At 37.9% G+C, this 16460-nt stretch overlaps 1 protein-coding gene across 2 annotated transcripts in view; it reads left to right on the forward strand.

The window, feature by feature from the left end:
• Positions 1 to 16460, forward strand: part of LOC136864039 (maspardin) — a 66712-nt gene that overhangs the window by 23683 nt on the left and 26569 nt on the right. Inside the window, exons 2-4 of one of the 2 annotated variants that reach the window (XM_067140561.2) lie at positions 1925 to 2254; positions 11326 to 11431; positions 11523 to 11643. In XM_067140561.2, coding sequence (XP_066996662.1) covers positions 2222 to 2254; positions 11326 to 11431; positions 11523 to 11643 — 260 coding nt within the window. In that variant the 5' untranslated portion in view covers positions 1925 to 2221. The remainder of the gene's footprint in view (positions 1 to 1924; positions 2255 to 11325; positions 11432 to 11522; positions 11644 to 16460) is intronic. The other variant, XM_067140560.2, reaches the window with a different exon arrangement.

The following is a 16460-nucleotide window of genomic DNA, read 5'->3' on the forward strand; positions in this document are numbered from 1 at the left end:
CGGTAGATTTACTGGCACGTAAAAGAACTCTTGCGGGACTAAATTCCGGAACCTCGGCGTCTCCGAAGACCTTAAAAAGTAGTTAGTGGGACGTAAAACAAATAACATTATTAATATTAATAATAATTTGTTTAATGTGTGAAAGAGATAGTTGTGAGTTTAATTTATTTTAGGTATTAATATGGTAATAATACTACCACTGTAATATATTGTATCAGGAACACACTGTACATACCGTATTTATTAAAAGCAATGCCGTATAATTATAATGTGCGCCGAGAACTCCAAGCTCGCTGTATTTACAACTGCCAGGATGAGGCAGCGAGGGAGTGAACAGCTGTGCATCACATAGATGCAGGAGCAAGGCAGACTAGCCCACCCAACTCATCAACCTACCTCATTACAATAAAATGAGGTATATTTTAGATTCCACCTTTTTAGTACAATACTGCTTTGTTAAGCAAATTACATCACAACATGTTTACATGTGGTACCGGTTTCAACACCATATGTGTCATCAGCCAATTGATCAAAATGTGCAAGACATAAGAATCACAAGTCAATACGTACACATATAACAAGAAAAATAGAAAGTGTTTTATTTAAAAATAAGTTTATTCATGATAAGAGTCCACATTAAAGTTAAAACTTATTCACCATAATATAATGCATTTGACTAAGACATTGTAAGTCTTTTTTAATCTTGATGTGTGGAGGAACACATATATTGATGCTACGTCTTGACAAAGCATATGTTTAAAACGTTAAGCTGACACGTTAAAAATCTCAAAAATAGTTGTGACAAGAATAAAAATTAATCATGAATGTGGTATGAAGTGCAGCTTGAATACATTTGACATTCAACAGCAGCTTTAAAATCTATGTTCAGGTACTTCGTGTGGTGGCAAGATGTACATGTGGAGGTCCTTTATGTCCTTTATGTTCTAGACCAAGTTTCTCAGTTCAATGCAGAACCGGACTAGCCTAATTAGGGGTAAGAAAGATGATTAAAGGCAAGGAAACGGAGAGAAACAAATGGGAGACTCGCCTTCCTCAGCGTGTTGGGGAGCTTGACGTGCAGAGAGGAACTGAACTTGGAGATGTGTGCGGGAGCTGAGAGGGACAGAGGCGGAGTAAGGGAAAAAGGGGGAGGGGGGAAGAGGGGGTATTTAAGGCAGGGCAGAAGAATGAGGCAGTGGGGGTAAATGATGCAAATAGGTGTTATGCACAACGTGGAAGATTGAGCCCTGGTTTGAAAACTTGGCATTTTTTAAAACGATGATGAGAAAAATCGAGAAGGATAGTTTTCTCTGATATGTTGTTTAGCTTTGAAGTGTTGGTGGAAGTGTATAAAACAATTTATAGTTGTATTGAGTAGAGGGTCTGTGTTTATTGTCTTGAGGATTTCCATGTCTTGTTCTATATTGGTGAAGCTATGTTTGGGAGATCATGTATATGCTGTCCCACCTCCGAGAATCTATTGTATTTTAATGCGTTAACATGTTCTAAGTATCTAATGTTAAAACTACACCCGGTCTACCCCACATATGAAGAACTGCAGTTGTTGGATTTAAAACTGTAAACACCCGATCTTGAAAAAATATTAGATTTATTCACTGAAGTGGAGTTATGTAGAACTTCTATATTCCTGTTGTTGGTTCTAAAAGATATTTTTGTGTTGTGTTTCTTAAAAATGTTAGAAACTTTATAAACATCCTTGTTGAAAGTGAAAATAACCATAAACTGTGTTCCATCATTATTTCATTTTATTTTTTGGGTAACATTTTCGTTTCTTAAATCAATGCTATCCACATTTTCAACTTTAAAATTTTGAAGTGACATTCATTAATTTCTATCTGCAAGTGTCAAGTGAAGTTTATTGGCATATTCTAAACAACGTGTTGTCTGTCTATATAAATTAAAGGCAGTACTTTGCAAATTTTGGTGACAAGTGATTGTGAACGTGTCGGAGGGACTGTACAACTGGGGACACTCGTATAAAGCTAAACCACGAGTGATTATTCCACATCAAGATCACCGTAGACCTCAGAGAAATTCAAGGCCTTCAGGTACAAGGTACGGGTTCGATTCCATGGTGGCGATTGGACTTGGGAGCACAAGTCGAATTCCATGGTGACGAGAAGATCCTGGAGTACGAGTACAACCCCGTGGTGATGAGAGGACCCTGGAGTAAGAGTTGCCTGGAGAACCATTTTGGAAGATGATTCGGGAGATGGTGGTTCACTGTACCAAGGTGATATGAATTTCAGACTTGTCAAAATTTTTAATAAACCAAGAATTCAAAGTACATCTTCACTTATTGTAGATAGAACCTATCCTCCTGTACTAAGCCCTAGCTTTTTTGCCTAGGAAGCACCTCAATAAATTTAATTCATGCTCTTTTCAAATAAGTTAGTATAGACTATCTTTTACTGGTACAATATGAAATAGTTAAGATTAATTCATTTTAGGTATTAATGTTATTACAATAATTGTGTATATAAGAAACAGAGTCCTATAAATATGTAAACAACGTAATGGGTGTACTACTACTACTACTACTGCTGCTGCTGTAGTGATAAGAGTACAAGAGGAAACTAACAAAATTTGGATAGGGCCGATGACCTTCGATGTTAGGCCCCTTTAAACAAGCAATCATCAAAATTTGGATAAAAATGAAATAAAATTTCTCTACCTGAAGAAAACCAGTCTTAAATCTAGTAAAAAAAACCTTGTTATTTTACCTAAAAAACAAATCATTTTATATATCAAGATAGGTAATTTCCAGAATATTAAGGTGAAGATCAACATTAAATCCATTTATTCTTCTTATCTACCTAGCATACCTCTGTAAAAATTATAAATAATAATTGTAAGATAACTTCCTTCAGGTTATCCCAGTTATTTCTTGGGTCGTTGGAATCACCCAGGCTCATTTTGGTTTTGGCCAGAAGTTTAAGGCCAGATGCCCTTACTGACGCCACATGATTTTTTTATATGAAAATCTTAACTGAGAATTTACGGAAATTCATACCTCAGCCTTCTAGGTGGGAAGCCAGCAGCTAAGCCACTGCATTAATCATACATCCTTGAATAAACTGTGCGCTTACACAAATTCATTATTACTAACGAAAGGTACCGTTGTAAATATATGAGTGGCAGAAGAAAGTTTGAGAATTAAGAAGCAGATACTACGTAGTGTACCCATCCCGGGCATATCAGGGCAACAATTACATAATTCGGCTTAACAAACAAATATATAAATGGAATTCCTGGATGAGAACCTTCAGAAATCACTTCCCGGGCTCGAAGTCCCATCCTCCCTACTTTCATTGCGTCAACGGCTAAAGCTCAGAAGAATACGGGTAATGGAATGTTCGTAAAAGAAAATGGGCACTACATTAAAATATAACGAAAGCAGGGTTTTCTATAATGTAAGAACCGGGCGAGTTGGCCGTGTGCGTAGAGGCGCGCGGCTGTGAGCTTGCATCCGGGAGAGAGTCGGTTCGAATTCCACTATCGGCAGCTCTGAAGATGGTTTTCCGTGGTTTCCCATTTTCACACCAGGCAAATGCTGGGGCTGTACCTTAATTAAGGCCACGGCCGCTTTCTTCCAACTCCTAGGCCTTTCCTATCCCATCGTCGCCATAAGACCTATCTGTGTCGGTGCGACGTAAAGCCCCTAGCAGAAAAAAATATAATGTAAGAGAAAAGTTTTGTTCCCAATATTTACTAAGAATTTTATTAAACTCATAGAACCACACGATAAAATACATGAGATAATGCCATTTATTACACATAAAAATAAAATAACGAAGAAATCATTTGTATACAATATGCCTCAAAAGTCTTTGTCAGTTCATACGCTGCTTTGGTTATTGCTTGGCATTCTTTAAATCACCTTATTAGTGCGCACTAATACTATATACATTTGATACAATCGCACGTGTTGTTTATCTCTGAGCAGTGATACTCGATGATATCTATTATTTGAATGGATTGACCATAAGGTCGGGATGACACTATCTCGTTATGCCATACTATTAGTTGCCTGTCATGGTTATGGAATTTAGGCAGATATATTGGGACTTTTTTTTCACGAGATTCGCATTGTCGCATATCGAACACATGGCCTACCTGACCACATCAGTTACACATTATACTGAACACACACATGTATTCTGGGTTTACCTGACCCTGTTATATACAAAGCGAATCAACACAACGTTTTTTTTCCTACCCATCACCATAAACACTTAAGATCAACAGAAATACATGAATACATCACACAAAGAAATATTAAACACGTTAGCCAACAATACGTCTTGAAGATATGGCTTAGTCAAGCCATGTGTTGTCTGCTCATATCCCTCGTTCTGATGTGGGCCGAACCCACGTTCTCCAGCTTCCAAGGTGCAAAAATCTGAAACTCCTATCACGAGCTAATTTAATAAATAAAAATGGGGAGGAATACGTCCTTCACAGAATCATACAATTATCAACGCTAGTCATAATATATTATTAGCATGGGATTGATATTGCAGTGGTGAATGAAGGGGGCTTACTAAGACTAAAATTCTGAATGTTTATAGGATCGACACCATCCGCGCATGGGACCAGGCAAATCCCTTTCATCATAAATCTGTCTCTCTTGTTGTGGTCACTGTTCTACCTTGCGGCCACAAAGACACTGTCTATTTTCTTTCTTTCTTTCTTCTCATTTTGGCTCGTTTCCAAGTACACATTTATTTAAGAGCCATCAATTCTTATTTCTTATTATTCTGGCCATATACAGCCTAATTCAATACGTCGCGATAGCCGTCATTATTCTAATTCTTTGTCATTTTGTCATCTCAAACATTCCATAAGTCTCATCTTTTCCATTGTCACACTGCTGCATCTCAAACCAGGTCATTTAACTAATTCCATCTCACTCGCGTATCTATAAATTCACAAGTTGCACCTCGGGCTTGAACATTTTCAATGATCATATTCTTAATTATTATGGGATTTTCAAAATACATGCATTACCATGTGAAGCGAATACGTAATCTATTTTCAAATTATTATGAAGATCCATACCAGTTAGTAATATTAGCAAGAAATTATAAATTTAGCTAAGTGCCATCATCCCTTATAATATATGCTTCACACGCATTTAAATTTTATAAGATCTTATATATTAATTCATCCAAATAAGCACGCTGAAATATTAGCGATTATCCTAAAATCACAGAAGAAATCCTAATTAAATTGATAAAATAATCTTTCCCAGTCACATTTAATATTATTAATTACATAAAATCAACAAACTGCTATTTACAAATATGTTGATATGTAAAAGTGCAGATCTTATGCTGTAGTATATTCAAAAAAAAATTTACTTATCAATATTGTGTGTGGTTTGCTGTCATCTCGAGGGTACACCTGGGGTTGTTAGATCGCCATTATGAGATCTTTACTCGTAGATATTCTTAGGTTCCTCTTTCCTGTGATGCCGTCCATATCTCGAACTGTAGCCTTCTACTGTTGAAAAATCTCGTCGTTCCCTGAAGAGATGAATGCTGGCACTAGGCGCGACTCTCGTTGATTCCAATCCTGGATTTGACGATCAGAAATGAACATACAGGCAAAAATGGGAAATTGGTTAATGAACACTGTCTTTTCAAAGAACCTACTGGTGATTAAATCCACTTATTAATTCAAATGGACTAACCCTAATAGTGGTAAGTTTATATAAATCACTATTCATTTCCCCTTTTATTACACAGCCTGACTAATTGTTACCACGAGTGTCCATGGAGTATGCAAACGTTTTCCTATCGCGAACACCATTGTTTTAATTTACTGAGCGTCACTCACTGTTTAAATGCCTTAAAATCGGCCACTATTAATTACTGAATGTAATCGGCTGTCTCACTAATTCTAAGCAACCTGATGCGTTTGCCCGTTCTTGGATAATTGCATCATAAGCAGTCATTGAAGTCACAAATATTTAAAGGGATAAATGTTGAAATAACACCTCTGTTAATCTCAACTGTACTATATCTCGTACCACATGGCTTATTTCGCGATATTTACACCGCACTAATATGTTTTTCTTCGACACAGCACTTCACACACTGTTATCCATTTTTGCATAGTTCATCACTGATACGTAAGTACTACAGTCGCACAAATTACAAGGGATTCCTGTATCTAGGTCCGGGTTTTATTTATAGTATTTTGGCTGAGTGGTCGGAGAGGTGGTAACCATGCCCCTAATCAAAATTCTGCTCCGCTAAACGAAATCTTTCAGTGACGTGACAGTAATCAAATTATAGCCCTTGACCCCTGTTTTATACTGATCTAGTTTTATGTCCATCTGATCAGTGGGTCGTTCACAATCTCAAAAGTGTCCTTTTATAAATTCACGCGTCGTGGTTTATCTCGTAACTACTCCCACCTTTTCCCTCGCGTTGCCAAATCCTAGCACTCAGCTTCAGTCTGCGCACTGTTATGACATACGTCATTACCGATCCACTATTAAAGTATTGTGTTTATGTGCATCAACAATTTGCATAAAATACGCCGGTTCGAATGAGTCCTGGCTTATAAATTTCCATAGGTTGTATCAAAAGAAGGTATTCTTCTTATTATTAGTTAAATATGGTGGATTGGCGGTGTTGAATCAGTAAGGATTTTTATTTCTTGGGGTTAACACACCTTAATTCACCCCACTCTCTGATAAAATACATTTTTATGCATAGCGCCATCTCTTCTTCTCTCTCGCACCGAGTGAGCCCGCAATTTCAAGGTTCCGTGGTAATACGCTATCCTCTCAGTACAGTTCAGAGACCTGCTCCCTTCGAGCTTGCGTATCGCAACTCGTGTCCCGGTTTGGAACGTAAACTGCTAATTACGACATATGTCGGAGAATGTTGTGGAAAATGGCATGTGTGGTTGACTAAACCTCCTAACATGCCTATGGCATGGTGATGAACAGTTACATCAGGTAATCTATGCTTACACTTTTTTCTGTGACGGTATTTTGTCGGATCATAGAAACCTGTGATAGTATTGCATACTAGTGGTGAATACTGTCTTGCTTCCAACAGCGGCCAGGACTTATGTCATTAGTCTCAGACGCAATGAAGAATTCTTATGATTCCGAGCAAGTGTCCGTGCAGTTTGGAATACATAGCTGTCAGCTTTGCATTGGGAGATAGTGGGTTCCAACCCCACTGTCAGCAGCCCTGAAGATAGTTTTCCGTATTTTCTCCATTTTCACACCAAGCAAATGCTGGGGCTGTACCTTAATTAAGGCCACAGCTGCTTCCTTCCCTCTCCTAGCACTTTCCTATCCCATTGTTGCCATAAGACCTATCTGTGTCCGTGCGACGTAAAGCAAATTGTAAAAAAAAAATCTTATGGGACATAATTCTGACTCCTTGACATCTCTCTTAACACATTAATGACGGGCTACGTTAATTAACGTAGTTTCGTAATGGTGCACGGGGGACCGGCTACGTAAATTAACGTTTTCTCACATTGCTTCATTCTTGCATGATTTTATCCTCTCTGCCGTTTATTATTGGAAATATTTCATGTTGTTTACAAACTGAAGTCTTTGTTGATCGGAATTTAGATAGATATATTATTTCCTTGGCAATATTTTTGGCACAGGAAGTGTGGTTTCATAAAACTCAGTACCGCATGACCGAGTGCATTGTCAGGTGTCAGCATGGCGCGCCATAGTAAAGACAGCTTGAGCGATGGTGAAATATTCGGAGAATTGCATGCTGATAATTTATCTGATGTCCCTAGAGATTCCGAAAGTGTAAGCATTAGTGATTGTGAAGATGTGTGTCCGTCAGCATCAAAATATACGCGCGGAAGTGAAAATGCAACATTCAGTTCAGACGAGTCTCTTGACGGCGACAATAATAAGAGTGAAGATGCAAACGAGAGTAGTGACATTTAGGTCCTTTCATAAACAAATAAGGATGAAAATAGAGACCTAGAACCATTTACTCGTCATTTTTATGTCATTTAAAAGTTCCGTGTATTTATATTTCATCCTGCTTCTCATGCTAGGTGTGCTTCTGTTGCCGGTCCACAGGAAAGAATGGAGTAGCGTGTGTACGGTCAACAATGTGTTACAATCCATAGCTCGTGAAGGTACTTTCAACAAAACGTGTAGCTGAAAAGTCAGATCCCCCAAGATCACAGATGTTGAGGCAAGTAAAAAGCAGTCATGATCGTCATTTATCTCCTGAATTGTTCTCTTATTGAAATTTCTTTAAGGTTTTTTCTCTAAATTATACAGCGTATTTTTTTAGCTCGCTCTGAGTGTCAGGGGAACATGCATGGACGGCGATAGCGCAGCGAGGTAACTCATTTGCCAAAAGATATATCGCTTCATGACCGGCTAAGATGATCTAATGCAGTATGGTAGCGATAAACATTGCTTCACAGCAGTAGTTTAGTTTAATATCTGTGGTATTGGTAGTGTGTTCAACATGTTCGCTTTCTGTAGAAATACAAAAGTTATTGTGTGTTTGAGTGATGTATTCAGTAGAACAGTGTGTATTGATTGTGTTGTGCTATGCGAAGCATTCTTCTTATACATAGTGCCGTTTTCAATTAATTTGCATATTTCCTGGCATCCTCTCTTCCCATAGGAGTATGGTATGTAAATTAGTAAAGAATTTCTGCACCACCGGGTCCATTCTTAACAAGAAATCATGCAGGAGAGGAACCATTTTAACAGAGGAAAAGCTTGACGAAATAGCTCTCTTGGAAAGAACTCCAACAAAAGCCCTGTTGCGTCTTGCCTTACAAGCTAATGTGTCATTATCTTCTGTCCACTAAGCAACAAAACTTCAAAAGCCAAACTGTATAAACCCACCCCTGTCCAACATTTAAGAAGACCTTACAGTTTTGCTAGGGTTCGGTATTGTAACTGGTTGCTTCGGTCCATTCACGATGAGTTTGTTGACCCAGAACTTTTATTTTATAGTGATGAGGCATGGCTACACTTAAATGGCTATGTAAATAGTCAGAAAAGTCTCTGTACTGGTGGGTGGACAGAAAATCCCCACCAGCTGCATGTTTGCCCACTTCATAATGTAAAGATAGGAGTTTGGTGCGCAATAAGTGCTCGCAGAATTATAGGGCCTATATTTTTCCGTGAAAAAATAAATGCTGATAGATATATAGATCTCATTCTCTGACCTTTCTTTCAAGAGCTGTCTGAAGAAGAAAGGAGTAATGGTTACTTCATGCAAGATAATGTGACGACACACACTGCTAATCGGTCTGTGAAGGTAATACAGGAAGTTTTCGAAGATCGTGTGGTTAATTATCCCCCTAGATCTCCTGATTTAAATTCCTGTGATTATTACCTGTGGGGAATGCTGAAGGGAAAAGTGTGTGTGAACAACCCTCACACAAGGGAAGAACTACAAGAGAACTACACAAGTTATTTCGAATACCACATGGGCTGAGATTCGCCGAGTGTCTGCAAACCTGTTTACGAGGTGTCAGGCGTGTTTGACAGCTGAGGGACAACATTTTGAACATCAAATGTAATGCCAGGTAGGTTTTCGACTTCGTTTCACTAGAAATGGCTTTCTGTAAGTGTGAATTGCCATGATGTAGTGTGGAGGAGAAGCATGCTTTATACTGGGTAGCGACGGAGTCTCATTGCGCCGGCCATGTTGTGCTCTGAGTGGGTATGCAGAGCGAGCTAAAAAAAAAAAGTACCCTGTATTTCATTTTTCTTCCTTTGTTGAGGTTTGACATGGAAAAATATGATGCATCCTTGAACAATGCCAGAAAATCTTGTGTCCTCAAGGATGACAGCACTTTGCTGTATGCTGCTGGCCTCCTTACTTGAACATTTTACTCTGTGGCTTTTTCGTGTGTCAAAACTACAGGACAGAAAATCCCTGATGGAGGAAATGTGACATAGGTTGTTCTGAAGGGCCTTTAAAAACCTGTTCTCAATCTATGTGGATTAATTTTGATAATTCATGGCCATTGAATTCTAGAGTAGACTAATTTTATTCCTAGAACTGGCAGCTGTAGATTATTCGTCACTTTGATCCCTGGTGTGGTAGCACTGTCGAATATACCTCACGTAATTTCTTCCTTTCTTCAACAGATATAATCACAGTCTTCCTTTTGTCGTTCTCTATGTCCACAGCAGCCGTGAGTTCAGTTTCATCCATGTTTACAACCTCGTAGGGCACAATTTCTCAGAAATAAATCAGAGCAGTTTGCTGACCAGCTCTTTGAGCACCATTTCTGTAATGTTTGTAAACAAACCTTTACAGGCTCTGCTTTGATATTCTCTTTCATTTTATTTTGTAGTTTTTTATTCGTTGCAAGTTATTTATTTCTGTATATATATTAGAGTGATTATATACATTTTTAGTACAAAGTGTGCCTAAGTATGGCATCTTCAATTCATTACGGAAAATTAGTGAAGTAGTAGTACGAAATTTGTTGGAAGATGAAAGTGATGGATCTGATTTTGAGGATATTGGGAATGAACCAAAAGATTGTCAGGTTCACAATGTTTATCAGTAATTTCAATTCAAATGTCGGAAAGTGAAAGTGATGATGAGCCTCCTATAAAACAACCTGTCGTAACAATGTGGTTGAAGTTTACGCCTCCAAATGATTGCACGCCGATACGTTTTCCGTAGTATTTTCAAGATTATACCTCTCAGAGTGATTAAACTTTTGCTAGTGCATTGCAGATATGTTATTTTAATCTCTGTATCTCTGTTTGTGACATGTTCTAGTGTTGGATACATGTGATCAAAAGTTTTCTTATTATTAATTTGAATTTATGAATTACACTTTTTGAACAGGCTGTACGTTATTATAGTCAAAACATTTATGCAATTTTGTGTCAACACAATAATCCTCAGTGTATTAGCTTTAAGTAGGTATATAAAACTTAATAGCTTTATTTCATGCATTGTGAGTATTTAGTATTTTATTGATACAAGTAAAAGCTGCCTAATACGGCTGCCACAACACGACTTAACATTGCCAGCTCTAGGGTTAAAAATATTTTTAGTCTTGGTGTTACCGATTTCATGCATCATCCTGACGCGCTTGTTTCTATTTTGATGAGACAATATTCCAATTTCTTGTTATAGAAACAACCTATTTCTCACAAAACTTTGTCGTTCATGCTGAGCATAACTGTTAGGTTTCATAAAAGATTTGAATGAATGATATAAATTAAAATAATATCTCCCGTCTTTTTTTCCCTGAAGTCTTTGCTTTGTGTTAATCTGTTTTACTAAGTATTGTTTTTATTTTTAGGCTGAACATCCTGTTTACTGGACTGTTAGTGACTGGTGTGAAGGTTTCAAGAAACTTCTGGATTACCTAGGTCTGCATAAAGTCCACCTCTTTGGAGCATCACTGGGTGAATAACATGTTCATAATTTGGAATTGTTGTGAAAGAGTTCCTTTAAGTACAGATTCCTATGAATTTATTAATATTCCTTTTGTTTTAGGTGGATTCATGGCCCAGAAATTTGCTGAATCTACTTCAAATTGTCCAAGAGTTGCCTCTCTTATTCTCTGTAATGCCTTTGCTGATACGTCTGTGTTTGACTACTCTGATTCAGCAGCTCTGTAAGTGAATTACAGTCCTTTATTTTTCTTCTTTCTCTCTCTGGTTTATTATTTTATCTGCTTATGTTTAAACACTAGAACCGAGCGGAGTGGCAGCACGTTAACATGCTATGGCTATGGAGCCAAGTTCTGCATTCGGGAAACAAGTGAGTTTGAACTGATACCCACCGTTGGCTGTATTATTAATAATAATAATAATATTTGCTTTACGTCCCACTAACTACTTTTACGGTCTTCAGAGATGCCGAGGTGCCAGAATTTAGTCCCGCATGAGTTCTTTTACGTGCCAGTAAATTTACCAACACGAGGCTGTCGTATTTGAGCACCTTCAAATACCACTGGACTGAGCCACGATCGAACCTGCCAAGTTGGGGTTAGAAGGCCAGCACCTTAACCGTCTGAGCCACTCAGCCTGGCACCGTTGGCTGTAATGAGAATGGTTTTTTTATTTGTGGTTTCCCATTCTCACTTCCAGGCAAATGCTGGAACAGTTTCTATTAAATTGCCGGAGCCGATTCCTTCAACCTCCGTACCCAATTCCATTCACCATAATTAATTTCATCTTCATTAGCTCCTCAACTGAGATTACCATCAGGAGAGGTATCAGGCCATAAAAAGTATATCATATAAAGTCATCTTGCCTCATTCCTGACCCCATATCAAGGAACCAGACTGAGGGGTAGACAAACAAAATGTTAGATTGCTACAATTTTCATAATCCTACAGCAATATTATTTTATGTATACCATATTTACTTGTTTTAGAAAACTAAAAAAAACCTCTCGTACAAGGACCCCTCCAACGTAATTCGTCAGAGAAAAATGACTATTCCACTTCGAAGTGGTTACAAGCCTTACTGTAGCTCCGATGATCTCACACAAATTTGTGAATAGTTTAGTCCATACGACATGTGCTATGAAAACATGCATCAAAGTTGTACAGTACATCTATGTTTTGTAGTTAAGAAATGTCCGCCTTCGTAGCGAAGGTCTACTGCAGCTCTGATGCTGTCGCACAAATAGGTGAATAGTTTTGTGTCTGACCTGTACATTGCAAGCATGCATCAGTCATGCTACACGTCTCTGTTTTGTAGTTAAGAATTTCTGCCAGCGTAATGGTTACCAATATTAGCTGCCATTCTCGGGTCCCTAAGTTCGATTCCCTGTACCATGCTCCCAGAGATTTAAGAATGCCAGGAAGGTTATGTGGTAAAAATGGTACTTGCAGTTCTCCTCCATTGGGGGTATGCCTAAAAAGAGCTGCATGACCTTGGGACGAGGAAACAAGTTTACTTTAGTTAAGAAATATTCACGGTTGTTGCTATTAATGTAGCGGGTGAGATCGTTTAATATCTCTTAATTCAGGCCAATGTAGGAAATTTGTAGAGAGGCATAGGTTTAAAATGTAATAAAAACTATCCAGTCATAACGATTGTTTTACCCACCAGCGTACTTTACAAATAATAATAATAATAATAATGCTATTGATTTCAAATCCCCACCAACTACTTTTACGATTTTCGGAGACGCCAAACCAAACATAACTACGTTATGCATTAATAAAAAAAGTGGAGATTATGAACGTACGAAATTAAAAATTATGATAATATAACAGCAGTACCTCTACACCTGTAGATATCCATAAATGCGGCAAGCTTTCCTGTTTTTTATTTTTATTCTTTCCGTCGTGGAACTTTTGGCATATCTGGGCACTTGATAGCATACCTAACCCAAACAATACCGTCTCTCTTATCTCAATTACAGCTGTTTAGGTAAATCCTGATGTTAATACATTTAGAGAACAAGCATGAAAAATACTTAAAAATAAAGGTCTGGCTTTCAACAGCAGCAATTATCCAAAGAATGCTTCCAGTCATTATATATTACATTCGGAAGTACAATTCATAACATGTGCTAGTTATCAGCTGTTGGGTTGGCACGCTTTCTACAGCACGGCTTTATTCGGAAGGGGTGACTTCTGCTACAAGTACACTAACTGGGAATAACAGAGACCATCTCCAGAAACCATTTGCAAATAGATTGTCACTGCTTGGATTCTATAGTTTTGTTTCAAAAAGACGGGATCTCGATTGCTCATGATGGCAGTGAAGATGAAGTCATTTGAAATGATGACATGCCAATAACAGGGAAGTTGGCGGCCCAACACGACGATAATTCAAATAAAAGTAGTTATCAGGTTTACTGTCTGGTGGGCCTACTGCTCAACTGACAGACAAATGACTGGCCGTTAAGTTCTTTTGCATTAATACTACGATAACCTTATCCTTTTTCTCTGCGGGGTTGAGTATGAAGTGAGGCGAATCTTTGTGGCGAGTTTTTACGACCGGATGCCCTTCTTGATGTCAACCTCATCCCAGGAGTTAACGAGATGAAACGAATTACGTAATATAAGAGTAACTAAAAGTTGTGTGTTCACCATTTATTGTCTTTTTAAATTTAGAAATACTGCCTTCCACCAAAAATAGCCAGTAAAACTAGGAATACTACATAAGTTTTTTAAAGAGTAGTATAGAATGTTTACATGTAAAATTTATAGCTCTTTATTGCCTCAAAGTTGTGTGTTCATGGCATAGAATTTGAAGTTATCACATGTTGGACCCCCCCCCTGTACTTTTTCTTTGCTGTAAAAGTTTGGAAATAAACGAAGGGGGGGGATCTAATATGTGAGTAAATATGGTATTAGCAACTCTTGTTGACTAGTTGAGAGAGGAAATTAATGCTTTGTTTTGTGTCATAAAATCTCTTGAAATATAATCATCACTGGTTAGGGAAAGTTTAACTGGATGAAGTGAGTGCTCGTCAAGAGAGATTACATGTTTATTCCACATTTCATGGCGATTCTTGCAAACAAAGATCAATTTCTGGATGAAGAAAATTAGGATATCATCCTTTGATAGCAAAAAGGGCCAGTGTTAATTTTTGTTAATTTTTCAGGAGAAGCAGAAAACGTTGCTTTATCTTCAGGTTAAAAGTAATAGCACATGTAAAGCATGCAACTCTTCTGTTTATGTTGATACGCCTTTTTTTCTGTTAACAGTTGTAACTAAAACAAATCTAAAATAAATATTAAAACTGCGACGTTCGCCCTTTTGCCAGTAAGCCTCCGTATTGGAATTAATACATTGGCCCTTTATTGGGGAACTTTATGTAACATTGATGAGAAGTGATTTAAAATTCGATATTACGTAGAAGTGGTAGGGGATACCGTGGAATACAAATCTCCATTCATCTTCCAAAATATTAAAAATACTACATTCCCCCAGGCCTAGGCCCTGCTCTACAAACTATCCTATGGGCGCCGTTGGTCAGATCATCAGTCACCAAATCTACTTGGTTGGTGTTAGCAGTATGCAAGCCACTGAGTTATGCAAGTTGCTACAAAGAATAATTGATTCTGGACTTATATTCGAGTATGTATATTTCCGTTTGTGTTGTCTCATGTATCAGCTGTTTGTGCTTGTAACAATTTGGCACCATTTTCTGATTTCCAGTTAACTGTCGAGTCGAAGCTCATGGAAATGGAACTTTAGATTGCAGCTGGTAGACTGCAATTCAATGCGGTGTCCATGAAGTTAACAATAGTTAAAATTGATGAACTAAAAGGAGAGACAGTGCTAATCAGTTGGCATAGAATATATGTGACTTACCTTTTGTTGCGGCATGTGGTGCGTGGCCTACTGTTGTGTGCCTCATACTCGCAGGGAGGAGTTTAAAATGGATCGTGAGATTCAAAGGGAAACACGGAAAGGGAGAGGGTGGGGCAAGGGGAGAGGAGAGGGCGGGGAAAGGAAAGGGAAGAGAAGGGAAGGGTGATTAAGGCGGGGCCGAAGGATGTGGGGAAAACAGATGGCTGCTGAAGAAAGATGCTGTGAATAGTACGATGTTTTGGTTTGACGTTCTTAAAAATGGGAATTAGAAGGTCAAACATGATATTTGGCTGTTCTGAAATTACATTAAGATTATAATTTGGGTTAAAATATTGATCTATATGTATGAAGCAGCTTTGTATATTGTTACGGAAATGTTGACGAAAGGTAAGTCTCATATAAGGTGTGCCATTTTATTAGTACTCTCTCTCCTTTTAGTACATTATTTTTTCTGTAGTACCGAGCTTGATAGCTGCAGTCGCTTAAGTGCGGCCAGTATCCAGTATTCGGGAGATAGTAGGTTCGAACCCCAATGTCGGCAACCCTTAATTAAGGCCACGGCCGCTTCCTTCCCAGTCCTAGCCCTTTCTTGTCCCATCATCGCCATAAAACATATCTGTGTCGGTGTGACGTAAAGCCAATAGCAAATTTTTACTATAGTTTATTTAGGTTAACTTCATGGATACCGCATTGAATTGCGAATGTCTACCAGCTGCACTCTAAAAACGTGCCAGCTGTTTGGTCATATCTTTGTGTGCCATCCTTGACTCAACCATAAACATTTTCAATAGAGGAACTTTTAAGCGTTTTTCAGGAGGCATTAATGAAACATTTTAAAATGATGCAACGCATCTAAGGATTTTATAGCCTTATTTTAATGTCATCATATATTTTACGTGTTGTGCACATAATTCATCCCTATGTTTTTAATACTTTTTACGTCATTTGTGTATGTTTATACATTTGTTTTAGTCATTAAATGTGTTTGTACAGTTTTGTATTATGGCTGATGATGGCCAGCCAATGCCAAAACTAGTTCCTTGATTAAAAATTTAATGTAACCATTGCATAATATAGTATTGAAAAGGTGGACCATTACAGCATAAATTTAGTTATTATTGTGATCACAATTCAATATGGATCAAAACCA

The sequence above is a fragment of the Anabrus simplex genome, chromosome 2 (assembly GCF_040414725.1).
Source record: "Anabrus simplex isolate iqAnaSimp1 chromosome 2, ASM4041472v1, whole genome shotgun sequence".
NCBI lineage: Eukaryota > Metazoa > Arthropoda > Insecta > Orthoptera > Tettigoniidae > Anabrus > Anabrus simplex.